Raw genomic sequence first — 26235 nt, 5'->3', positions numbered from 1 at the left:
ATCTCTCTCCTGAGTTTCCTCCATTTCTTTTTGTTTAGGTTGTGTCTTCTTGACTGACCTTACCTCCCCGAGGCCGTGGTGATGCAGATAATAGCTTTCCTGAAGAAGCCTGGATGGAGATCTGGCTGCCAGGCCTGGCTGCCTAACACAGGGATCTCGGGAGCGGTTGAGGTGGTGAGGTAGAGGTAGAGAACTTGGTCTAGCAAAGATCTTCCTTTGTTCGGCCAGCATAGTAACAGGACAGGGATACATATGGGCAGGTAACGCCCAGCAACCTAAAAGTGGTACCTGTGGTGTCAGTGTGTTTATGTACTGCATTCAAGTGCTGTTCTGGAGAAAAACTGGAGTTTCAGTCTTCAGTTCCTTTCTCTCTGAGCTGTTGAATGGTTTGATTTGTCATGGTGACATGTGATTTTTTCATTAACTTTGGGAATCAGCAGAGTGTGCTTTGTCCTACCTATATGGGTTATCAGGACGAGGTGTTTGGTGCAGGTTTCTATCATGCCCATGGACTGCTTAAAAAAAATTATCATCCATGATTAGCTAGTTTCTGAAACAGCCACCTCTTGTCTTTTTCAAAGCTGGAGGGGAAGGGCTGGAAGCTGTTTGTTGTCACCTACCTTTAGTCACTGCTGACAGACCTTCCTCCAAGCAGCCCTTAGTCTGCTGCTGGCCCCACATGAGCTGCTGCCACCCTTAGGCAAATCGTTTGGCTCAGTTGCATAAGAATTCGTCCATTTTGGTATCCAGGAGACTTCATGGCATCTTAGCACCACAGTCTCTATTTTGAAAACAAGAAGATGCTATTGCAAAACTGTTCCTGCACGTGCTTTAATGTTGCTCTAGAGAAGATGTGGGTAACAAAAGTAAAAAGTGTCTATGCTTGTGCCCTGAAATCCACGAGCCTCCCACTCAGGTCTCAATGCCTTGGAATGCTAACACTGAAGGGAAGGGCGGGGTTTGTTTGCTCTCCTGATCCACACCGTTGTATCTCAACATCAGCACACTCCCTTGCAACAGCTATCTCCCTTTTGGGAGCCAGGCAGGTAGTAGGGTCCTGTCGTTCTGGCAGCACTTGAAGAGCTGGCAGTGTTGCCTGAATCTTAATGTGGCACTGCACTCTTCAGGCCCGGTGAGGGATGAGCAGCAGGGTGCATTGCACTGCTTGGGTGCTGCTTTTTCTACCAATTTTGTTATTCTTTTGATGAATCTCTTCTGTGAGGGAGCTTTTAAATAAATGTACAACCAGTTTAAAGTTTTCTGGAGAACTGCATTAAGTTCCCTTTGTCACACCCCTGAGGCTCTACCTTGCAGGCTCCTCCAGGGAATGTGTTCCTGGCTCCTCTTTCCTAAATAGCAAAGAAGAAACCAACCCTCTTTCTTTCCCCCTGTAACCCTTCCTGCCTGGCAGGCAGCAATGATGATCACCTTGCTGCAAGTTCTTACACTTCCATATTGGCTTTAAGAGGGTTTGCATGGTGCTCTGGAGCTGCTGTTGGCTGTCAGACCATGGCACTGAGCCAGCCATGTGAAGCTGGCCAAGCTGCCCTGTCTGAGCCAGTGGACCAATTTCTCTGATATCTCCTGGGTTTTTTGTGTGTGTGGAGTTATAAATGCAATCTTCTTTCCTCTGTGTCCCGTTGTATGGCTTCATTTTCACGCAGGAAGGAGATTTTTATATCTTAAGTATTATTCTACCCTATCCTGAGAGATTCTAATTATTCCTTTTTAAAAAATCCATCAGGCTTATTTTCTATACTGACATTAAAGGGGTGAAAAGTAAAATGCAGTAGTGAAAATTAGACTTGCAGTGCACCTAAGCCCTGAAGTAGGGGGAGCAGCTGCTCTTAGTCCATGCTGCTGTGGCTCTGAGGGCTTTTAAAAGATGAGTTCTACTCATCTTTCTGCCTCTGACAAGTTTTGCAGTTACTGGTGTGCTGTCTGTGCCCTAATTCCTCCATCTGAAGAAAATGAAGGAGTGTTGAAAATGGGCTGGGTTCTGTAGGACCTGTGGAAAAACACTTTCAAAACATCAAATTCTGTGTCCCAGTGCTCCACTAAGGGAAAGGAAATAACTGCTACTCTTAACTAGGAGTGATGTACTTGCCTGGTTTTAATGAGTTCTTGATACTTTACTTGTGTTGAGTTGTGCTCCCTCCCTGATCTCTGCAGCCCTTCCCACTGGCACTGAGTCCTGGAACAAGTTGTTTACAGCAACAAGGGCTATCTCAAAGACCTTGACTTCAGTGCAATCCATCTCAGCTGCCTGTCAGGGCTTATTGTGAACGTACATCCTCCAATCAATCCTGGACGGGGAGCCTGTCCTGTGTGCCGGGTTCTCCTCTCTCTCTGTGGCAGGAAGTGCTGATTAGCTCTTCCTCCTTCTCCTTCTAGGCAGGCTGCAGGCTCCTGCACCCACAGTTGTGCTTCACATACCTCCCAGGCGCTGGTGTGTCCTGAGAGGTGGCTCTGACAAAGCCGAGATCGCTTCAGGAAACACCAAAGCGTTTTTATTCATCAGTCTACTACAAACTGCACGAGGCTTTCCAGTCCAGCCAGTGCTTTGAAGAATTTGAATTCCTTGTGTGAGGATGGTAAAGCCCTGCAGAGATCTCTGGGAGGGACAAAAAGGGTGGTTGCCACCTGCAAAAACAACATTCCTTTCTTGTGTTAAGAACAGATATACACTGGCTTTGTAGCAGGTTTAGAAAATCCCTCTTGAGTACCAAAATAAAGTCCCTGCCCTCTATTTTAATTTTGCCTTTCCTCCTCATGTCTTTTAAACTGGTGACTTCTTTTAAGAGGTATTAACTTGAGCCTGATTCTTTTTGGGGTGTTGGGTTCATCAAGCTCTGGGGTGCAATTTGTGGAGGCTAGGAACAAATGCCCTAATGGAATTGTGCATCTACTAGAGCATCTCCTTGCAGGGAAGTCTTTTGTTTGGGTTTTTTCCCTCCCTTTGTCGTCTCAGGACCAGCTTTTACAGCTCCCGGAGCTGTGAATATCACCCAAATTAACTTGCAAAGAGAAGGTGCTGATAGAAGAGTTGCCTCTGGTCGTTCTTCCCAGAAACATTTAGAGGCAGCACACTGTCCTAGTCATCTCTGGGAATGCTGGGGCCTCTCCTGCCTTAATCCATTTTTGAGAACTTGATAGGGCCTGTAGGTGACACCTTTGAGGCTCCAATTTGTGATGCTGCAGTTCACTCCTCTGTGTTAATTGTCAGCTGTCAGTCACTTACACGTACCTGTCAAAACATTGTTATAGCAGGCTCACGTAGCAGCTACAAAACAAAAGCAGCGGGGGATCAGATGGTTCACGTACACACCTGTGACACAGAGCATTCCATTCAGGCTTGTCAGTTTTGTTTAGCTGGGATCATAAGTGTGAATCAGCCTCTCAATGAAAGTGGCAAAATAGAAATTCTGGTGGCTTGCTGTACTATTCTGTGTTCAATTTTAGTTTCTCTTCTGGGAATTCACATAATCACCTCTTGAGGGTTATCTGCCTTGATAGCTTTGTGTAGTGGATCTGTTCTCCTTTCCTGTTGTTGGAAAAACCTTTCTGGTACTGCACAGCTGTCAACACAATAGAACTGCAAGAATTTTTTTTTTTTTCCTTATGGGAGCAATAACAGTAATTTATTTGGAGGTTTTTTGTTGTTCCCTAGAGTTGTTCACCACTGCAAAAAGACTTCTGTGCTGGGGTGGAGCAGAGCAGCATATTGCACTTCGCTCCCAGGGACACACCCCGGCAGAGAGAGGCCACTGAGAATTTTCTGTAATGTGCAATCCCTATGAGACAGACAAGCACCCAACTCCCTGTCTTGTGCAAATTCAACATGTAAATAATGGAGCCACTTTTTTCCTGCTGGGATTTGAAGCTTGGTGTCGTTTCTCAGGCTAGCCTGCTGCAAAAATGGAAGATGCCAAGGGAATGGGAAGATGCCAAGGGAATGGGAAAATGCCCACACTGGCCTGATTGTGTGTGATTATTGTAGGCTTAGCTGCACTCATTGCTCATGGAGAGGTCTTACAGTAAGAGTTGGTGGGGTGGGAGGGAAGAACCCTTTCTGGGTTTGCTGTAGTAGAGAACAGATTTCGGTGTACCACATCTAGAGCTGTGGTTGTCACTTGCAACTCAGCCCAGTTTGGTTTGAACCAGTCAGGAGAGGTTCTCAATTACTTGGTTTTGCATCAAAATTAATTCTGTCACACTGGGTCTAGTTTGTTTTTTAAAGACAAGAGTTTGTATGACTACTGCAGAAAAGTGTCTTTACTTGCCTTGTTTGATAATGTCGCTGCAGTGGTCAGGTGGTGTGACCAGGAGTGGCAAGGGCCTCTGTGTAGCCTAGGAACAGCTTGTTTCCCTGTGGGACACCAGTCTTTCAGTTTGACTGATGTTCCCATTGTAGCTCTGCTCCAAGCGCTCCTCTGCAATCTGTGCTCGGAAGGATCAGTCCTGCTCCTTTGACCACTCTTTCCTGCAGTTAAGGCTCCTTAGCCGGTGTTTTCTGCCTGGAGGGGGCCATGGAGTATGGCTTGTGGAAGGAGCAGAGATAACAAGCACCCATCTGTTCTTCTTTTCCATCCCTTTGGGATGTCCGGGTGTCCCTGGTTAGAATTCTTCTCTGGATAAGATAGTGGAGGTGTCACTGTGGGGCAGGTGCCAGAAAACAATAGCAGGTCAAGTCCAAAAAACAAGATTGATCAGTGAGTACGTCCCTGCTGTCAGTAAGGGGCAGAGCTGCTCTGGGAAGGTCAAGGCTGGAGCTGTACCCCACATCCCTTCAGCCTCTTCCTCTGATAAATTTCCAGGGGAGCAATCACACTTGCTCCTCTGGAAGCCTGGAGTCAGAAGCTCCACTGAGAGGAAGGCTGCGGGAGCCACAGCCTGCACCAGAGCTTTCAAGCCTCTGTCCCTTGAGTGGTGGCTCTTCCTTGGCTGAGTGGGATGTTCCAGTACTTGTTTTTCTGTATCTACTTTGTTATCCAGCTCCAGCCAGTGTCTTCAATGGGTGAGTAAAGAGGCATTGCCTTATTTCTGTTTGCCATCTCTAAGGTTCATGCTGAACCTTGGTATTCTTAAGTGGAAGACTGGAAGGTGGGAGAAATATCTCATCTCTTTGAAGGTGATGTGAAATTCCTTCCAGTTGGAAAGATCCTTCTGTTAGAGAGTGTGAAGCCTCCCTTATTGAGAGAATCTCTATTGCCAAGGCACTGTGGGATTCCCCTCTCTTTGGAGGACAGATTCTATGAGTAGAATTATGCTACCTTTTCACCTGCTTCTTTGACAAGTCTGAACTGAATCTAGTGCCATAATGCAGTGCTGCTCCCTTCGTTGCTTAGTTGTGCTGGAGCAGAGACCTCCAATTACACAATGCACCCAGGATTAATGTCTGCAGAATGGGGCGCTCACCAATGCTTGCTGGAGCCTGATTTGTCACCCAGTGTATCTGCTACCATGTCAGCTAGAGAACTAATGGTACCATCAAACTTATAAATGGAAAAGCTTTGCTTCTTAGCAATGCTTGTCAGCCTGAATTGCTCAGGCCACGCAAGAAGTATTGGGGAGGAAAAAAAATTGAGCCAAGAAAAATGAAAAATAGGGAGCTGGAGACAGTTATTCATCTTGTGCCAAGCTTGTTGTTTGGGGAGGGGAGGTGAGAGGCTGATCAGTTGCTTCTCTGTTTTTGTGGAATTTTTTTTCTTTAAAAACTCAATTTAATTAAAATGAAAAAACCGTGCTGCCAAAGACTGCTTGGTGTCTGCAGGGAGGCTGGCGTGGGGCAGCACTGGCAGTCCAAGGGTGGCCGTGAGGATCTGCAGTGTTCCAAAGAGCACTGTCTGCTTTTTCTGCTTGTTTGCCTCCCCCTCACTCCTGCCAGAAGCTCTCAGGGGAATGTAAGATGTGAGGGAATGCTACCTCAACTCCCCTGACGTGCCTTCTTCCAGCTCCCTCTGAGCTGCTGCATGTTCATCTCACTAAATTTTGTCTTTAAATTATCTCCTGGATGTTTAGGAGACAGTGTCATCTCCCTAGATGAGCATTCCCAGAGTCTGTCTACAAAGGATATTTCATAATTACATGAAAGCTAATGAGAGTGTTGGTATTTTTAGTGCTGCCCAGCTGGGAAGCTGACAGGGTATTCCCGCTTCACCTCATTTGGCTTTTAACAACACGGAAACTTTTTAATCTTAGTCAGTGACTCACCCTAAGGCCACACCAAATCCTCTTGTGGAAACCAAGGGAATTACACTGAGGGAAGCCCAAAGGAAGCTCTGTTCAGGACCCGTCTTTTCCTTTCGGGAGGAGTCAAACCAGCTTTTGGACGATGGGATTTACAGCGCTGCTGCTGTCTGTGGGTGAGGGCAGGTAAGCAGAGGCAGGTGAAAGGGAGAGCTCACAAGGGAATGCCTGGTGAATCCCATCAGAGATTACCTGCTGCATTCCCCTCTCTGCTGCTCAGGAGAACTAGGCTGGTTGTGGTGGCAGTGAATTAGCTCCTCTGCATACCTTTGAATCGTGGCACTAGAGATTCCTTCATAACCCAGATCCACATTCCCTGTGCCAGCTCTGCAGCACTCCTGACTCTGGCAGCTGCTCCTACCTTTTATGCTGGATTTGAGACCAAGCAAAATGTGTCTGTGGCTGAGGAAGGCATAAGAGATGTTATATTTGTGAGATATTTCTACGAGATAGCACATCTGTGGGACAGATATTTACGGAGGACACAGCTAAATAAGAGTGACTTGAAGTCCATTCTCTGAAGCACTCGTAGTTCCCACTTTAAAGTCAGTGAAACAAATCAAAATAATGAACCAGGATCATTTGTGTTTCTAATAGGAAGAGCATAGCATTCCTCCCTCACCCAAAGTCCATCACTCTGTTGTCAAAACAGCACAGCTTTAGAACTTCCAAATAAATGTGCTGTGGAAAGTTGAGGCTGTGCAGTCCAAGATGCATTTTACCAGAGTGATTGGTTTTATTAGCCTAATTTTAGGAAATGGTAGTCAATTTTCCTTACTCAGGGCAGTATTAGCATTCCTTTTGCTTAATAGGGAATTGCTTGTCAGGGATAAGTGTGCTTAATCAGGTGTTAAATGTAAGGGAAGATGGAACCTCTGGACTTACAGTGAGGTAGCTGCCAAATGAGGGTTAATTAGGAGGAGACTGAAAATTTAATGAACGCTTAAATTCTTCATTTACGTTTTCCCTATGGTACTCTCATGTTTTAACTATTTGCAGAAGGTTCAGAAAGGCCTCTGAAAAGGGACACACTCCTTGAGCACTGCATGAACAGACACACACTTGCAGGAAGTCCATGTGTGTTTGTGTCTTGCCTCCACAAACACTTCACAAACCGCTGATCTCCTGTGCAGATCAGCAGGGTTTGTGGGCTTGCAAGGAACACAGCTGTGTAAAGGGTTGAACATTTTGCTCCCCAGGAGGTCCCAATTCAGACCTTCATGCTCTAGATTATAAGATAATGAATAAAAAGGTTTGGCAGCTCAGCTGTGAGGGCTGACTCTGGCTGTGCATGGGTTTTAAAAGAGGCTGCATAACCTGTTTGAGATACAGTCCTTTGTTCCAAGGCAGCTGGGAGAGTTACCAGTGACTTCAGGAGGGGCTTTCAGGTGCTCAGTTAGTACCTGAACAAAGGGTTATTGTCCTGGGCTAGATCCAGTGTTCCCGGGGTGTATGTCCTATGGCAAAATCACTACTTGGACCTTAGATTTGCTTATATCTTGTTTTTTTCCCCCGGTCAGCTAAACAGCGAGTCAGACTGTTGCATAATGTTGTGAGAGCTCTGTTAATTTACTTGTTCCTCCAAGACGAGCTGTCAGAATTTTCCACAAAGCAATGAGTTTGCTGCTATCACCTTTTCTCTACAGGGACCTCTCTCCATCACAGTGGTTCTGTTAAGTCAGGGATGGAGAAAAAAGTGCTTTTGTAATTCTCAGTAAACACCTTGGTTTGATATCTAGCAGCTGCTCTCTGTGTGTGTCACAGCCCTGGACCCCTGCTCTGCCTACATCAGCCTGAACGAGCCGTGGCGGAACACGGACCACCGGATCAACGGCTCGCACGGGCAGCCCACGTGCGACAGCGGCATCGACGGGGAGTGGTACCGCTTCACGGGCATGGCGGGCGACGCCATGCCCACCTTCTGCATCCCCGAGAACCACTGCGGCACCCACGCCCCCATCTGGATGAACGGCAGCCACCCGCGCCAGGCCGATGGCATCGTCCAGCGCCAGGCCTGCGCCAGCTTCAGTGGGAACTGCTGCCTCTGGAACACCACCATCGAGGTCAAGGCCTGCCTGGGAGGCTACTACGTGTACCACCTCAGCAAGCCCAGCGTCTGCTTCCACGCCTACTGTGGGCGTAAGTCACCTGTCTGACTGACCCCCCTTCGTCCCTGGGAGGCAGGAGAGAGGTGGTGCCTGGCTCCTGGCTTCTCCAGGTGGTGGCCTGTCTTTATAGGATCAGCAAGGCAGTTTCACCTGCTTTGTTCTGCTAGCAGGATTTTTCCACAGCTGACCTGGCCTCAGTGATTTAATGCTGCCTGTGGAAGCATTAAAGCCCTGTGGTTTGTCTTGGCATGCTACCAAAGTCAAAATTTGCATCTCTGACTTGCAGTAATTAAGCTCAATTGTTTCTCAGCAGCTTCAGCAGGTCAGCTTTCCCAGCATGGGCCAGGTCTGTAACTGATGGACTGCACACAGGGTGGGAAGCTGATGGGCAAATACTGTGGTTTTTTTGCATGCTCAGTGCTTTGTGCTGACATTGTTCTTGTCATGCCCTAGATTTTTATGATATCTGTGATGTGGTGGATTGCCAGGGCTCCTGCCTGGACACTGGTGACTGCACGTGTTCCCCGGGTACGACCCTGGGACCTGATGGACAGACATGCCTTGGTAAGGGTGGAAATAAGCTGTACCAGTTACTGGTGCTTTTCTTCCCTTTGTTTCATTGCTCACATCTTAATCCCTTACCTTACAAAGCACTACAAAAAGTTAGGTATCCTGAGAGGAGCTTTCCCCTTTGCTGCCTAGAACAGGTCTATCGTTCTGTGAATGGTTCTAAGATATGACATCCCATGACTGCATCTATTCTGGTGCCCCTGGAGCTCCGTGTTTACGAGGCTGGATTTGCTTTCTGCATGGTTCAGCTTCTGAAGGCAGTAGCAGAGTCTCCTTGCAGGATCCCGTGGTGTCACTGTGGTACCCAGGAAATGCTGTGCAGTCTGGCATTAGAGATTTTCTCTCACATGCTCTGTTGAATAACTCTCCTCCAAAAAATGTTTTGCTGGCTGCTGTAAGGCTGCATACTAAACCCCACCATACTTCCTGCCCTTTTGGGGTATTGTTCAGGGGCTGGGGCTTGAGGAGACCCAGAGAACTGTAAGTCCCACCACAGCTTCAATGGTTTTAGGCAGCCTGACAAGGGGGTATTCAATGAGCTGGCACTTGGTGGCAGAGACCAGCATGGCCAGGAGGTGAGAGCAGAGCGGGGAACATGGGCTTTGGAGTTTGTGGAGGAATCTGAGGAGAGGATAGCTGTGGTTGTGTGTGTGGTGCTGGAGGAGAGCACCTGGACTGAGAGGTCAGGAGAAAGATGGTCTGTGGGACAAATCAAGGAAGGGAAAGGGGTGGCTGTTGGGGAGCTGTAGAGCCACACTGATGCACAGGAAGAGGTAAGGGTGTTTGGGGCAGGAGAAATCTCATCTGTCACTTGGTTTGGTGGTGAAGCTGAAAGCAGAGTTGGTCTAGGAGGCTGTGTGGCAGGTCAGTCTGTTCCATAGGAGCTACATCTGACAAAGCAGGCGTGGGTGGTTTCTTTCTTCACACACCTCATGCCTGTGAGCACCAGGGCAGGGCCCACAGTCGTTCCAGTGTGTGGAAGAAGCAGCCTGGCCCTGCTGCAGGGTTATACTTGCTCACTGTGATTCTGGGGAAGGCTTTTGCTTAAGCAGCTCAACTTGTCTGCAGCCAAGTGGCTGACTGAGCTGTCTCAGATAATTAAAAGCATTTATTAGCTGCTTCTGTGCAAGCACAGAAGCACTTGACAAGCACTAGCACTCAATGAATGTATGACAGGCTCAGAGTAAAGGTTTTCCTGCAGCAGGGAGGCTCACATGAGTCCTGAGCCTGTCTGTGTGTGCTGCAGCTGCTTTCATCCCCCCTGAGCTGCTTTCATCCCCCCCGGTTCACCTACCTGCAGCTTCTCTTGTGTGGCTCTGTGATCTTTCTAATAACTTTCTGTTGTGCTGAGTAACTGCACCTCTGAGAGCAACTGTGCCCTCCTTATAGAAAAACCAAATAAATCCCTGTTTGTCTTTCCTAAACAGAGAATGTGCTTCCTTTCCCAGCTCCCCTGAAGAGGGGGACTGAAGCTGTTGCAGTAATGTAGCAGAGAAGCTGTGGCTGCCCCTGGATTCCTGGAAGTGTCCAAGGCCAGGTTGGACAGGGCTTGGAGCAACCTGGGATAGTGGCAGGGGATGGAACAAGATGAGCTTTAAGGTCCTGTCCAACCCAGACCATTCTGTGAATGCTGAGCAGCTCTGAGAACCTCCCTGTGTTTCTCCTCAGTACCTTGCATGCTTTAAATCCCAGAGCAGAACAGCTCATCCCGAGTTATATTTTCATTTAGGGGTTAGATAAGGTTTTAGGCTTCTTGTCGTGCATCCACCAACGCAGTGCATTGCCTTTGATTTCTTCAATACCTGGATCCCTGTTCTGCTAAGCCATGGTTAAAATCAGCTCAGCACTCTCCCAATCCAGTCTCAAGATAACCAGCCTGTGTCCCAGAAGTGCTGGTTGTCACTGGTGTGGAAGAGCAGGGACAGATCTGTGTGTGCTGTAGAACTCGGAAGCCCAGTGAGGGGAATTTCTGGGCCCAGACCTTGACCAAGACAAGCTCTAGGCCCTTCTAACTATATCTCCATGCCTTTGCCAGTAGCCCTTTCCCTTTTCACCTTCTGTTTTTAAGCAGCTTTAGTTCTATTTTTAGAAGGGAAAGTGTGGAGCCTGTCACACGTGTGAAAAGCAGAGTGTGTGTGTGAGTCTCCTGGACATGCTTCCTGCCTCCCAAAGCAGGGTACCAGCCAATTCTTTGGCTAAAATATTCGATTCACGTTGCTTGTGGAAAGAGACACCACCACTAGCTGCAAGCTGTGGGTACTGTGCATATGTGGGACTACTCTGAGAGAGCTCATCTCTGACCTGTACTTTTCTTTTTTTCTTGTTTTTAAGCTTCTGACACCTAGTAAGTGCCAGCTTCTAAGCTGTTTTGATGAAACCCCATGTGAACCTTGACTGATAACTCCAGCATCCTGGCCTGCCTAAGAGAAATCATTCATTTTGCAGCTCAGCAAGAGCAACGTTGGTCCCTTACTCTCTGTTTGATTTGCTTTTTACACACAGAGATTAAATCAGGTTGAGGAATTAGAATATCAGAGAACAAAGTACCTTAAAAAAAAAAAAAAGGGCAGACAGAAACAGGGGAACTTCAGCCTTTAAAAAAGAGTCAGGAGGACTTTTCAGAGCTTTACCAAGAGCTTTAAAAGCTACTGTCAGCGTTACTACTGTTAGTGGGATTATTCACTGCATTCCAGAGCTTGTTTTTTTCAGATGAAAATGAATGTGAGCAGAGCAACGGAGGCTGCAGCGAGTTCTGTGTTAACCTGAAGAATTCCTTCCGCTGTGAGTGCGGGGTCGGGCGCACGCTGGGAAGTGATGGGAAAACCTGTGAAGGTGAGGCTTCAGCTGCCACAGGCTGCTGGAACTGTACAAATCATTCCCTTGCAGTACTGGCTCTCTCTTGCCTCCTTGCACCTGGGATTAAAAGTCACTGATATCACCTCTGTGCTTGCCAGAGGGGCTGATGCTAAATATCCCTCTAAGCAAGCAGAGAGAAATCTCCTTGTTGTTCTCCCTGCCTCGTGCATTTCTGTTAGGATTTGCTTGTGTTTATCTCCATGGGGGAAAGGCAGCAGTGGATCTGGAAGATTGGTTGTCCACGCAGAACTTGTTGCTGGAGTTGTTGGGATTTGGCTCTGAAGATTCGTGTGGTAGAGCTTTGTAGGGGCAGATTTAGCAGTGCTGGGTTTTGGCAGCTCACATTAGGTATGGGGTAATGTCATGGCATTAGACTAGAGCATGAGGATCACTTTAGCCTCCCAGGACAGAGATTGAGGAGAGGGGGTGCCAGTCTGTGGACAGAAGTTAAATTTGGGATTAGGGCTGCATTTTGCTCTTTGGTGTCTGTGGGCTCTGCTGCTCTGTGCAGCTGCTGCAGTTCCTTCTCAGTGGTGGCACAGCCAGGTTGAAGACCCTCGATAAATTTAGACTGGTGACTTAAAGACCAAATTGTAGGTCTGATGTGTTGTCACTAACAATGTACAAACATCTCTGAGCAGAAATAGGCAAACACAGCAAAAATTGACCTGTGCCTAATGTTTTCTGTGGTGAGCTATGGAAAAGCACTGTGCCCCCTCACAGCAAAGCTGCTGTGTGGTGTTCACAGACACTGTGGGGCCTCAGACAAGAAAAACAGCTACAGATGTGCCTCACTTTTCAGCTAGCTAAAAGAGCTAAATCAGCTCTCTGAGCTCTGCCAGTACATCAGTCATCCAGGTAGTGACACTTCCCTGGGAAATGCTGCTGTGCAGAGTACTCCTTAAGTACTTGTCAAGTTGTGTGGGGCCAAAAATGGTCTGTGGGCTTTGTCCCTGCCACATCCAGCTCTGAGCTGGTGGGGCATCACATAAATGAGCGGTGGGATTTTTATTCCCGAGCACTGCACTCTTCTGACAGGGCTGGAATAGTCTGTTTGGAAACTCGTTTGCTTCTGCCATTCCCCGAGTTGGCTTTTAGGGCCTTTGATATATCATTTAATTTCCCTTCTGTAAGAAAGATGGTGCCTTTCACAGGTTTAACACTGCTGCTGGGGATTTTTACAATCTTGTTAGTGAGTTTTATTTCTGAAGATGTGCCCTCAGCTTTGTGAGCCGTCAGAGAATGGGATGTGAGCTGTGAGCCACATCACAGCTTGTTGCTAAAAAGAACAAATGCAAGAGATTTAGCTTGATTACGTGAGGTGGTGAGGCTGAGTAGAGATTAAAGTATCTAAAAATTTACATGATGATGCTTTACCCATTACTTTGACTTATATGGGGTGTTTGGACTGATATTTTCCATGCATTGTATAGGATTGAGTGTGGGATTTCCATTCTTTTCTTTACATTTCAGTGAAAACCACACAGTCATTTCTGATGGTAGGCTCAGGGAGAAATACTCTATATTTATGATTTGCTTATCTTATGTACTGTTATTTTACTGAGAACAGTAGTACTTATCTAGCATATTCATCCCAAAGGGTTAAAAAAAACAATCAGTTAAGGTTATTTGAAAGAAAAAATCATGATCCTCTATTACTTTCTTTATAATAGGAAGCCAACAAGAGCTGGAAATGGCCTTACTTTCCTTAGATTTTCAGACTCTTCACAATGTATCTGGACGACCTTTCGGGCTCTTTTCTGCAGCTGCAGTGGCTAGGAATATGTTTTACAAAAAGCTCAGATCCTCAGAGTGTCCTCATCTGAACAAAGGAGATGTAAGAGAAGACCTGACAAGTCCTCCAATTAGTTGTGCTGCCCTCTCCCCTCTGCACTTCAAAATGGGGGAAAATTAGGAAGTGAATCAACCTTACACCATGAACCTGTGCTGTCCCTGAGCCAACCTTGAAGCCTAAAACTCACAAGCTTGCAAAATTCCTGCTAAACAAACTCCTAGAAGAAGAGTTTCATTCTCAGCCCATGAAGGGGATTTGGTATGCTCACCTCCCTCACAGCTGGGAAACCCCGAGGGAATGAGCACATCATCTTCTCTCTCTCCAGTGTTTCCTGCTGGGAATAGGAGCTGGCCACCTGTGGGGCTGTCCTTCCCCAAGGCAGCTCCCCTGCAAAGCTCAGGGCTTTCATTCTGCTGGTGATGAAGGGAGGGAGTGTGGTCAAAGTTTTAAGAGGATTTTCCTCCCCCTTTTGAAGTAAGAAACAACATAAAAAATTAGTTTAGGAGGATGTCTGCAGAGTCTGTTTGCAAGGGCATGTAGTGACAGGAGAAGAGGGAATGGTTTTAAACAGACAGAGAGTAGGTTTAGACTGGATATTTGGAGGAAATTGTTCCCTGTGAGGGTGGGCAGGCCCTGGCACAGGGTGCCCAGAGCAGCTGGGGCTGCCCCTGGATCTCTGGCAGTGTCCAAGGCCAGGCTGGACATTGGGGCTTGGAGCAGCCTGGGACAGTGGGAGGTGGCATCCATGGCAGGGGGGTTGGAAGGAGATAATCTTTAAGATCCCTTCCAACCCAGGCCACTCTGTAATTCTATGATTCTTGAAGTGCCAAGCTGCTGACTGCCCATTCAGTATGTCAGCTATAGCATGGAGTTTAATTTACTGAGCTTTTCCATATAATTCCTTGATAACCTCATGGTGAAATGACAATCAGAGGAAAGTATACAATTAAAAAAAGTCTCCACCTCATTTTCTTGGAAACAAGCTGTTGCCTTTGAGCTGTGTTGTGCAGCCTGTTGGCTGGTCAGAAGTACGCTGGGGCCTGCAGGATGCGCTGATTTTCCTTTCTTTCCCAGAAATTGAAGGCTGTCACAATAACAACGGAGGCTGCAGCCATACCTGCATTGAAGTGGAAGACACCTACCAGTGTGAATGTCCCAGGGGACTCGTTCTGTCAGAAGACAACCACACTTGCCAAAGTAGGTCAACAAAATCTCCTGGCAGCCTCTGTCTCCCAAAAGAATGTCTGAAGGAATTTTTCTTCTTGTTTTTGCTGTCTTCTCTTAGTCTGTCCTTTCCAGTTGGGTTAATGGAGCTTTGTTACTAATGACAGACCATGCAAAAGAGAGAGCCTGAAGATGTTGCTCTTCTATCCAGGCATAACAGCCACAGGCTCCAGCTTGAGTGCATGGTGTTAATTGTAAGGCAGCATTCCCTTACAATTTATACTGCTTAACATCTCCCTTTATACTGCTTTGCTCCAGCTGTGCACACCTCTGTTAGAACTGATATTTTCTATGCTCAAACTTCAAAATCTCAGCTAAAGTGGTCCAGTCCCTTCCAAGAACGGGGTTAAAGAGAGAGGCTTGTTTTTTTCCAAGTATGCCATTCCAGTAAGTATTCCTGTGCCTTGAAGCAGGGCACTAGCTTTGATATTAGATGCTCCTGCTGCCCCTTGGAGAAGTGCCCAGGATAGCATCTAAAAATTGACTGTTGCCTCTGCTGTGTAGAGGCAAGGGCAGCGTTATCCTTGGAGAACCTTCCATCTGAACTTTCCATGGGGAGTCCTTCCAGCTGAGTCACTTGTTCCTATGGCATGCACATGGAATAAATAAGCTCCCTGTTTTTTGCAAAGATTTCTTTTGCAAATACGTCCAGGCTGCCAGCAGTCTGGTGTTGCCTGGATGTCTGGTGACAGAATCTCCTGCAGCCTGATGTGTCACAGAGTGCTCAGGCATCAGTTGGTGGAGGGACAGATCCAGGGTTCGTGGTGGCCAAAAGGGCAGATATGCCTCAGAGAGGAAGTTAGAATGGTTCTACTTGATGGAATTTCTGCTTTTCAAGCCTTTTAGAAATGCAGGGCTCCCAAGGGTGAGCACTGCACACTTGGGATCCAGCAGTGCTGGTGGGGAGGCAGAGGTGGGGACTTCCAAGAGCTGTGATTACACTCACTGATTGAAGGTTTGGCTGACAGATACAGGCCAGAACAGAGCGCTGTTTTTCAGTCCTGGGCCCCTGAGACAACCCCAGCAGGGCTGGAAGTCCTGCATTTCCCAGCCAGGATTTCTGCTGCTTGTGAGGCTGCTAATGAGAGCAGCAGCACTGCTGGGAGCCAGGCTGGGGCTCGGGATTCAGCATCTCGTAAGTGAAATTGCCTGTTCTTCTGCATTTGTGATTTTATGTCCCCATGCTGTGGTCTGCAATTCTGAGCAGATATGGAACTGTACCACACAACTTTTTATGACACCTAATCAGGTTTATATTGGTTCAATTAACAATGTAGGGCAGGCACAGTTGCCTGAACTGGATCTGCAGCCTCTCTGCCCTCCTCTGCACTGTCTCTACGTTCAGAGCAAACATTAATAATCTTCCACAGAAATCACAGGCTACAGGTTTTCCATAAAGATACCAGCCCACAAAATACTTGGAATTTTGCAGGCCATCCTAGAATTTTGCAGCCCATTCTAGTATCTCACTTCTTCCTGAAGAGTAGGGATGAAATGCTCTTCTTCTCCTGTCCTCTGCCCAAACTTTTTGTGCAGGTAAGCAGGGTTTATGTTTGTGGCAGTGGGTCAGGGCTCCCCAGCACCAGAGAGCCTGTTCCGCTGAGCAGTCTGTGCAGGAAGATAACCTCTGCTCCAAGCTGCAGCACTTTGAAGGGCCAAGGAAGGAGCCAGAGGCTGGAATATGATGCCAGTAACAACAGCAGACAGAGAAATGAGCGTTGGACTCACCACAGAAGCTTCCTCCCAAGAGTCAGGTACCCAGAGGCATCGGTGCAAAGCAGAGTCTAAAGTGGAAATGAGGAGGGTTTCCCAGTGCTCACAGGTGCTCTGCAGAGTGTGAGGGGGAAGAACTAAAATGTTTGACTGGCACAGACTGGGATTTTCCCAAATAGCCACGGGTTGGCTTCAGTCAAGAGGTTTCCTTCCCTGGTTTCTGTGTCCAGCTGGTGGAGGGCACACCAACAGCTCCTGCAGCTCCAGAGCACAGGGAAAGTGGAGTGTTTTCTTTCTCCCACTTTGTGCCAGTCAAAGACGTGTAGAAATAGAGAGATCTGAACCAAGTCAGTCCTGAACTTCAGAGAATTGCAGCTGGGGTCCGAATCTCTTGCCCTGAATGTCACTTTATAAAAGCAGTACGTTTTCTTGTTTGTCAAGGAGTTGCTAGAACAGCGAGCCTTTAAACCCAGATGGAGCCAATCAGTCCTCCAAAGGATGTTCCTCTCTGTCTGCATTGTGCTGTGTTCTCAAAGTCCCTTTGTCTGCTCCTGAGCTGTGCCATTTGACATGCTCAGTTATTCCCACTTGCCTTCTGCTGCCAGTGGAGGGAAGGTTAAGGTAATTTTTAGTTCTTTAAGCTTCTGTTCTAACCCAGCGATGTCATTATGGGAACATATTGCTTTGGATACTCTGCATACATTTTAGTATATCACTTTGAAATTACCAACTTTTAATAAAAAATCCTCCCTGAAGGTACTCAGGGGCTGTTGCAAATACCTTAGCTGGGAGAGGGAAATTTTTAAAGGGGGGTTGAAATGCCTGTTTTAGCAATGTGCCTTATAAATGTCCAGAATCCTAAATTATATAATTAATGACTGAAATTAATGGATGGCAGGTCATAGGAATGTGAAGGACTGGGACTGCAATTAATGTTGGCAAAAATCTTGGGAAGCTAGTATATTTGCAAAAAAGTTTTGTCGTGGGGTTTTAAAATATAATAAATGTAAATCCTGCAAAGGGTTTGTTTTTCTGGCTGAAACCAGGATCTATGCCACCAGTATGTTTATCCTGTCTCTAACTGAACAGATATGGATAATCCCAAGGAATACATATACAGCAACTACTTTTTATTGAAGATTATTCTCTCTTTCTTCCTTTTTATTTTGTCCAAGCTCTGTTTTCTCCTGCTTCTTACTGAGTGAAATTTTAATTTTAAAAAATTCACATGAAGGCCTGTATTAAAATTTAAAGGTTGGAAGGAGGTGGAATGAGTGAGCTAATTGGGTTTGTTTGTCAGAGCTGGGTTTATTGCTTATAAAAATATTATGGCATTTTGAGGTGCTTCCATTTTAGCTCAGTATCTCTATGGCATTACTCTGCCGTGTTTCAGCGTGTTCTGGGTTTGATGTAAAATCTGATTAAGGGTCTTTAGAAATGGCTTTGCCTGGGGTGTTGTGAATTTGATACCCATATCTGGCAAAGGCTCTTCCCAGGACACAGCAGTGCAAGAGATATCAACCTGATCTGTGCTGAGTATTAAGTAAAGCTGGAAAGCACAGCTAAGTTTCTGCTGCAAGTGCAGTGATTGTCTTCATTGTTTTCTGAGACATTGCTGTGGCTGGAGAATTTGGGACAGTGGCAGCTCTGGTTTGTGTTGTGTAGGTGGGGAATGCAAGATAGGTGGTTATGTTACTGTGGTGAGATCATAATCATAAATGCTGTGTATGATGCCCCTTTTTTTCCCAGTTATAACTGGTATAGCCCTTCCCCAGCTCACTGGTAGGTCTGTAGTGCAGATTCTTACTCTGGACACTTCTCTTGCAGTTCCAGTGCTGTGCAAGTCCAGCTCTATTGAGGTGAGCATCCCAAAGGACCTAGTTGGAGGCCTGGACCTTTCCCTCATCAACACCTCGTGCAAGGGCGTGTCCAATGGCACTCATGTCAACATCCATTTCTCCTTGAAGTCCTGTGGTACTGTTGTAGATGTATGTATACTGTCCAGTCTCTGGGATTTGGGGATTTGGCTGTGGCTTACTTGGGGAATAAAGTTGATTTAGCTGTACCCTCAGAGCCGTGTCCTGTGTTGCCATGCAGCTGCCCTCAGAGTAGACCTGAGCTGGCATTCCAAAGTCAAGGAGCTTGTTTCATCCCCCCTCCAGTGGAGTGTGTCTGACAGCATGGGTGCTGCTTTCTGCTCACCTCCTGTTTCACAGAGGTAGAAGGTAGAAGTGCCTCACTCTTCACCCTCCTGCTGAGACAGATTCTGGTCTCCTGATAATGTTTCAAAGGTTTAACTGGCAACTGCTCGGGACCCAGAGAGCTCACCTTAGCAGAGGGGTAGCAGAAGTGCAGTGCACTGCAGCTGGCAGCAAACCGAGGTCCTTAGTTGGTCTGTGAGAATGAGCATCGTTCTGGTTGGGGGCTGTAAATTCACCAGCTGGGCCTTCAGTGGCTACTCTGAGTGTCAGCCCAGAGAGGTCTTTCTCAGTGATCGCCCCTGTCTCCGCTGCAGGTAATAAATGATAAAATCATTGCCACCAACCTGGTGACTGGCCTGCCCAAGCAGACCCCGGGGAGCAATGGGGACATCATTGTCCGCACCAGCAAGCTGCTGATCCCGGTGACCTGCGAGTTCCCGCGCCGCTACACCATCTCCGAGGGCTACGTGCCCAACCTCAAGAACTCTCCCCTGGAAATCATGAGCCGCAGCCAGGGCATCTTTCCCTTCACTCTGGAGATCTTCAAAGACAAAGACTTTGATGAGCCCTACAGGGGTGCTCTTCCCACCCTTAAGCTTCGGGACTCTCTGTACTTTGGGATTGAGCCCTTGGTGCACGTCAGTGGACTGGAGACGCTGGTGGAGAGCTGCTTTGCCACTCCCACCTCAAAAATTGATGAGATCCTGAAGTACTACCTGATTCAAGATGGGTGAGTTCACTGTTCCCTCTCTGGCTGGCAATTTAATGGGAATTGGCAGCGGGGCTCAGTTGTCTGTGTGATGCAGGAAACACTATCCCTTCTCCCCAGCAGCCTGTCTGCCATGCTTGTAGCAATCACCAGCAGCCATCAAGCTGAAACCACCAGTCCCATCAAAAGTAATTGGGAGAAACAGTGGGAGGCAGTGAAAGAGGCTCCTCTGAGTGCAGCCTTTACAGGACATATCTCCCTGTCACTGGCCTTGTGGATAATTGAGTTGGCTCCTGTAAAAAAGATTCTCTTTCCTGATGTCCTCTCTCTGCCAGCCCATGTGCAGAGCCCCCATGGCCGTGTGCTGCTGCCAGGTAGCTGCCACAGCAACTGGAGCAACTTTCTGAATTTTCTCATAATGGCTTTCTTACAGCACGAGCCACAAGAGTCCATTGCTAGTCCAGGTAGGAGCTCCAGAAGAATCCCTCGCATTGCTCTCCCTGATGCTTGTCAGTGTAATAAACCTAGGGTCTTTCAGTTTGGCTGTAATTTTTTGAGGTGTTTGGGGTTAGTGATCTTTCCAGGATATGCTAAAAATAATTTTGTGCAGATCTGTGGGTTTACTGTAGTGGTTTTTGCATCAGAGGTTTGGGAAGCCTCTCTGTGGGCTCAGCTGTGGCTCCTAAGATGATCCCTCTTTTCAGACACTTTTTTGGGTGCTAAAATGACTGTGCCATGCTACAGCATTGCTGAGGAGTGTTTGCATCCAGCAGCTTAACCAGATGGCTCTGAGGAAATGTCACAGTTGTGAGGTCAGTCTGCTGTCCTCTAGGGAGGGAAATCCAGCCAAAGCAATATCTAAGACATACCCAAGAGCTGTAGCCTGGTAGTCAAGGGACTGTGCTTGTCTAAGTCCTGTATGTTGCCTGCCAGACCATTTAATGATGACAACAATTATGTCCTCAGATGCCAGACTAAATCATCCACTGTTACAGCTGCTGATGGCAAGTCCTGTGTGGTTGTCTTGTAGCAAAAGGGGTCCTGCCATGTAAAGTACCCAAAAATACTGGTTTCATTTCCTTCTGATGAAGGATTCAGCATTAGCCTGCTCTCCCTCCATCCTAGGCTGAAGTCCTTCTGTGCCCAGCATTTCTGGGCTTTATGAGCAGATCTGTAATGGAAAAATTGATTTTATCAACTCCCTGGCTTGGCTGTTCCCGTGGACCCTTCACAGAGTCAAGGCTCCAAACATTCATTCGTTTCTGCCCATGAGTGAAGATGATGGCATTTGAAACAGCAGCCAAAACCTGAGCTGGATAGAGAAGGGAGAAGGCAGGAAATGTCATCTCTTTAATTCACCCCAGCACTCCTTGGAGGATTTATGGCACCAGCAGTCTCTTGGTACCTGCAGAGGGCATTAAAACTTCACTGAAGGCACAAAAGTGGGCTGGAGCCTCATCCAGCTGCTCCACTCTGCAGCCATCACTGCAGACCCCAGCGTCCCCAGTGATTCAAAATTAAACTAGCTGAATACACTGCTAAGTTGTCCCTGCTCCAAGCACTTCTGTAATAACCCAGTTTCCTTCTAGCAATCCAGCCCCAAAAGCCCATAGCAATAAAGATGGGATTTTTATGTAGGTTTCTGTAGGATCAGACCTGAAATAGTTAACTGCACCTTCCAAAGGGAAACTCAGTTTAAATTGGAGGGCTTATACCTTGGACTGAAGAATGGGAAAATTCTGTCTACTGCTTTCTTCTCTGTTAATTCCCTGCCTTCTGAAAACAAAATGAAACAAAGGCATTGACCGATGGCACAGCTGATAAACACTGAAGCTCTCTGGGGCATCTGGAGCAAGGTCATGTCACTGATGAGGTCAGGAGCTGTGATTCAGCAGAGCACGAGGTGGTTAAGGTAGTTCCATTGCAAAGCTCATCTTGTTACGCCTCAGGCTGGCCCATTTATTAGGCTGAGATGGATATTTTGTTGTCCAAGCTTTCCTTTTAACCTTGCAACCCTGAGTAAGAGGGTCAGAGCACAGCTCCCCATGGCACTGCCACTCTGCTCCCCAAACCTAAGCACATTATGCACAGGGATAGGGTTATTTTCCCCATATCCTGACCAGGCTCACCCCTTTTTCTTCCACAGCTGTCTCTTCTCACCTCTCCAAAGTGGGAAGCAGGTTCTCTGGAGGTTTCCTAGGCAAGTGGGATATGGTCTGGCCCCACAAATGCAAAAGGGCTCATCCTTGTGACTCAAAAGTTTTCTGAGCTGGTTTTGTCTATGTATCCCTGATTCCTTCATGTTGTTCTTCCACTTTCCCTCTCCCTAGCCTCAAATCAGTAGATTTCCTTCCACTAGTGTGGAGAACCTTTGGAAAACCTGGGATTTAGGAGTCAGTTTGAGCCAGTGTCCAATAATCATCACAGTTTATATGCTCACAAATGAGAACATGCCTGTGAGTTGACTTCATGGCTGCAGAGCTTGGCCAGTCACCTGTGAAAAGTCTTTAACTGTTATTCCTTATGATCAGATGCCTTCTTTAAAAAGGCATTTTAGCAATGTAGAGATTCTGAAACGTTCCAGTGAAGGCAGAACTGCTCTTTCACAGCTGAACATGTCAAACATCGGCATTGCTGGCAATGCCATGCACATGTCTCGTGTAAAGAGGGGAGCTGGAGGTTGCTGAAAGAGCAGGACTTTGAGCTACACCAGTACCTCTTGTCTCTTCCACCACTGCTTTGTTTTTTGTTTTTTTTTAAATATCTTTCAAAGTCCACATTTTTGGAATTAACTTGCTAGAAAGGATGAGCTGCATTGCAATGCAATTTCACAGCGGCATCAGGGCCTCTTAAGATGCCCAAGGCTTTGCAATAACCAGCAGTAATTATCAAGCCACCACAACTTTTTGTCTGTCAAACTCTAAATAGGCTGTAATAGTTTATAGGTGCACTGCACTTGGAATGTAACTTGTTATAAAAGCAGCTTATTTTCTTGCAGTTCTGTGACCTCTCGTAAAATCATGTATTGCTAGTGATGGAAAAACTGAAATAATAAATGTTTGGTGTAGTGAATTTGAGCTCTTTGACCAAGTCCAGCAGGAAGAAAAACGTAAATGATATAAAGCAAAGTAAATCTGGATTTTTGCTGTTTTCATTATCTGTCATATTTTAGTAATGTGGGTGCAGGCTGCTTCATTTTAAGCATAATTTATGTGCATATGTATGTGTGTACAGTAAGTGCATGCCACATTCTGTGGTGTATAGCACTGCAGACTGTTGCACAGGAAGGTGAAACGAGGACAAACTTGCCTGCAGCTCGCTGGCAGTCCCTCTCTGAGGGGACTGGGCCACGTCCTGCCAGCCCTCTGCTGCTGAGCTGTTCCCTGTCTGGAGATGCTATTAGCACTGCTGCTGTTTTTCCCCATCACTCCCGAATTTTCTCCTGTGGCCAAAGAGGAAGTAGCAGAGATGGCGGCTGAGCCTGAGAGAGCCAATCCCTCCTTTTCTTTCTCTGGTTAAGTAGGCTGGAATGTCTTTTCTCTTTCCATTTCTGGAAAACCCATTAAAGCCTATCCCTCTGCTCCCCTCAGCTGCGTTTCTGATGAGTCCGTGAAGCAGTACACGTCAAAGGACCATCTTGCCAAGCATTTCCAGGTTCCTGTGTTCAAGTTTGTGGGCAAAGACAACAAGGTAAGCTCAAAACTCAACTCTTAGGTATTTCATCAGTCCTGATACGGCTGAGGAGCCTCAGCACTAAGTTGGAAGAGGGTATGGAATGGTTGGCCCAAGGCAGGTGCTGCTGTGCCTGTTCCAGCAGTTGCATCTTACAGGAGCCTGACACAGGTACTTGAGGAGAGATTGATGAAAACAACTAAAATTAAAACATGAAGGACAGTTTTGGAACATCAGTGCCACAGCAGGCTAAAATCATTATTGCTTCCAGGGTGGTCCACCCTTGTACGCTGGGTGAGAGAAGTGTTCTCAGTCACCAGGCACATTTCACAGTGTCCTATCTTTAAAACAACACCATTTTTAGTTTGGGATCTCTTCAACCTTGTGTCTTCTCGAGCTCTTGTGAGTACAGATGCCAGGATTCCAGACAGAGGGACACCACAGTGCTTAATTCAATGTGAAACCAGGCTGTCTCTCTGGGGCAGAAGCTCTGCAGTGGGAGGACAGTGGAAGGATAATGCCATTTTCCAAATGAAAATAGCTTTCCTTTCCTGTGCTGGAGGAAATTGGATCTTCCAGCCATTGTTATGTTCAGCCAACACTGCCTGCTCTGAAAGGTATAAAGCTGCTGCTCCAGCTACCGGAGAGCCCCAGTAGGGTTAAAACAGATGAGATCTTTTAAAATTCAGAAATTTTCCTTGGCTATCTGATTGCCCCTGCTGCCTCCAACCTGCATCCTCCCATCCTGCTGAAGGATTCTGCTTCAAACCTCTCCATTGACCAAGTCTCTGTGACTGCTGCTCGCAGGGATCTTGCTTGCTCTCCTTGTCATTGACAGGGCAGCGAGCAGTAATCCTGTCACTGCCTTTGCTGTGCAGGAAAAAAGGCAGCTGTCTCCTTGCTCTTTGCATTCTCCTTCTTCCCTCAACTTAGCCCCTCATCACCCTGCCTTTCCCTCCTTTTCCACCTTGGTTCCCTGGCTTTGTTTTCCCAGCTCACTTGAAATTCTCTTGTGTGTCTCCATCAGTCCTTGAGAGGCTTCACACATTCTTGACATGCAGCTCCTGCCAGTCCGTGCAAGCTCTTCCAGGCTGACTCCTGGCATTTTCATCCCTTCCTCTGGAGAATCATTTCACGCCTTCCTATTCCCTGTCTCTCCACCCTTGGCTCTGAGATCTCAGCCAGGCACTCTGGAGAGGGCACGCAAGGAAACACCCGGAGCAGCCAGTTTGGCTGTGGATGGCGATGGTGGGCACAGGCCCTGCGCCCTGGGAACGGTGTGGCTCGTGCTCTGGCCGCAGTGGTTGCCAGGGCTGTGCGCTGACCCTGCCGCTGTGTCCCCACCGCAGGAGGTGTTCCTGCACTGCCGCATCCTCGTGTGCGGGGCGCTGGACGAGACCTCGCGCTGCGCCCAGGGCTGCCGGCGACGCGTGCGCAGGTCGGCGGAGCAGGAGGAGCAGGAGAAGGAATCTGTTCACGTGGCAAACCACATCCTGACAGGAGGCCCCATCAGAATCGACTTTGATGACTGACACCCGCCCTCTGGAACAGCATCCATGGCCTTCCTTATCAATGCCTCTGTTGTGGTGGTTTGAGAAACGGGAGGTGTTGTTGAAGCCCTGCTTGAACCTCAGGACTCATTTCCTTAGCTCTGTGGTGATTATTCCTGAAGTATTTTGGGCCCACGAGGCAGCCATTGGAGCGTGACCTGCACTGCAGAACAGTTTGGTTTTATCTGCATTTCTCCCCAGCACCCCTTCAGCTGAAGGGACCCTGTTTCCTTGCAGGCCAGAAATGTTACCCAATTTTGTCTTTCCCTACGTCCACCTACAGGCCCCAGGACTGTTTGTCCTTGACTAAACAAATGTTATCCAAGCCCTTCTTGCATCAGGCAGTACAAATAGTATGGTAGCTGAGTGTGTTTGCTGTGCAGCTCTGTGAGTGATGCCGAAGCCTTTGGGCGACTGTTAATAAAAACATGTATAAAATATATTTCATCACGTGTAAGTTCTTTGGAGCAATGCAGTTATCATTACAGGCAACTAAAGCTCACATCTATCACAGGCACATTTAAATGTGGTTTTAAATAGCCAAAGGTATTTAATGAGATTTGATTTTTTTTAGTGGCTTTTGATAATTGCATGCAGTTTAATAGTGTTTCCTCTTGTACTTAGTGTATCATTATTCTTCTTCCTCTTCTCCCACCACCAAATATGCCTTTCCTAAGTGCTATAGCACCTTGATTGTAAGAGAAACACCATTAAACATCTATAAACACCCCCCTCCCACGTGTGCTGCTACCAAGTGTTTGTTTGGGAGTTGTGATGCATTGCCCTGGTTAGAGAGGCCATGGTTCCAGCAAAGGATTAGAGGAATGCACGTTAATTATTTATAGCAATCATTTGTCATGTGGGCAGTTCTCGGGACAGGGCTGTCCCCAGTGAGCCTGGTGACAGGAGACACGGCAGTGTTGTCTGAGCAGCCGTGGCAGGAGACACAGTTACTGGTGATCGTGGTGGCATCGTGGTTGTCAGGAATCTTTTCGGGCTGTCATGCTCCTTCCAAAGGAAATGTTAATGGATATAATCGGCTCAAGCTCCTCTGGGCTTCATTGAGCTGTGTGGTAAAGGATTAGGGATGTGGGGTGAGAGGAAGGAAGCACAGCCAGCAGTGAAGGACAATGTAGAAGAGGCAGGGCTGGAGGATGAGAGGGGAAGGGTCCGTCTCCACCGGTGGCAGTGGCACTGCAGTGCATTCCCAAGGTTTTCTGCAAGAAGCTTCTCAGTGTGCAGCTCTGTCCTGCGTGTTTGGAGATCTGCTGGAAGCCCTCCAGCCTTCATCACCTGTGTTCTGCTTTGCTTGGAGCAGCCAAATTGCTGCAAAAGCCAAAATTTGCTGCTGCTCTCAAATGGAAGGGGAATCCATTTGAAGGCACCATTTAGAAGGGAGTCACAAATCACCTCAAACATTTCAGCCTATTTCACAGATTTATTTGTTCTGGCAAGTGAGATTCCAGTGAGGAATGAACATTTAATGGCTGAGAGTTTAATATTTTTTCTAAATAGCTTCATGGCTGCTTTTCCAATCTGGGAATATGTGTTAGAGTAAACAAAAATGTTTCTATGATGATAAGTGGGT

The 26235-nt window shown here is 47.2% G+C and overlaps 1 protein-coding gene across 3 annotated transcripts; it reads left to right on the top strand.

Annotated features, from left to right (window-relative positions):
* Window positions 1–34: 34 nt before the first annotated feature.
* Window positions 35–25381, top strand: OIT3 (oncoprotein induced transcript 3). 3 transcript variants are annotated; one of them, XM_069018896.1, is made up of 9 exons: window positions 35–179; window positions 8014–8388; window positions 8811–8921; window positions 11637–11759; window positions 14653–14775; window positions 18343–18503; window positions 19031–19446; window positions 23016–23115; window positions 24447–25381. In XM_069018896.1, the coding sequence occupies exons 2-9, from the start codon at window positions 8145–8147 to the stop codon at window positions 24627–24629; spliced, it is 1461 nt and encodes a 486-aa protein (XP_068874997.1). In that variant the 5' UTR covers window positions 35–179; window positions 8014–8144; the 3' UTR covers window positions 24630–25381. The 3 variants fall into 3 exon arrangements, with proteins under 3 accessions (XP_068874997.1, XP_068874996.1, XP_068874995.1); XM_069018895.1 differs by lacking the exons at window positions 35–179; window positions 24447–25381 and adding exons at window positions 4066–5017; window positions 24125–24440; XM_069018894.1 differs by lacking the exon at window positions 35–179 and adding an exon at window positions 4073–5017.
* The last annotated feature ends 854 nt before the right edge of the window (window positions 25382–26235 follow it).

Source organism: Aphelocoma coerulescens, chromosome 6 (assembly GCF_041296385.1).
Source record: "Aphelocoma coerulescens isolate FSJ_1873_10779 chromosome 6, UR_Acoe_1.0, whole genome shotgun sequence".
NCBI lineage: Eukaryota > Metazoa > Chordata > Aves > Passeriformes > Corvidae > Aphelocoma > Aphelocoma coerulescens.
Note: the sequence above shows the minus strand (reverse complement) of the source record. Positions and strands in the feature narration are given on the sequence as shown.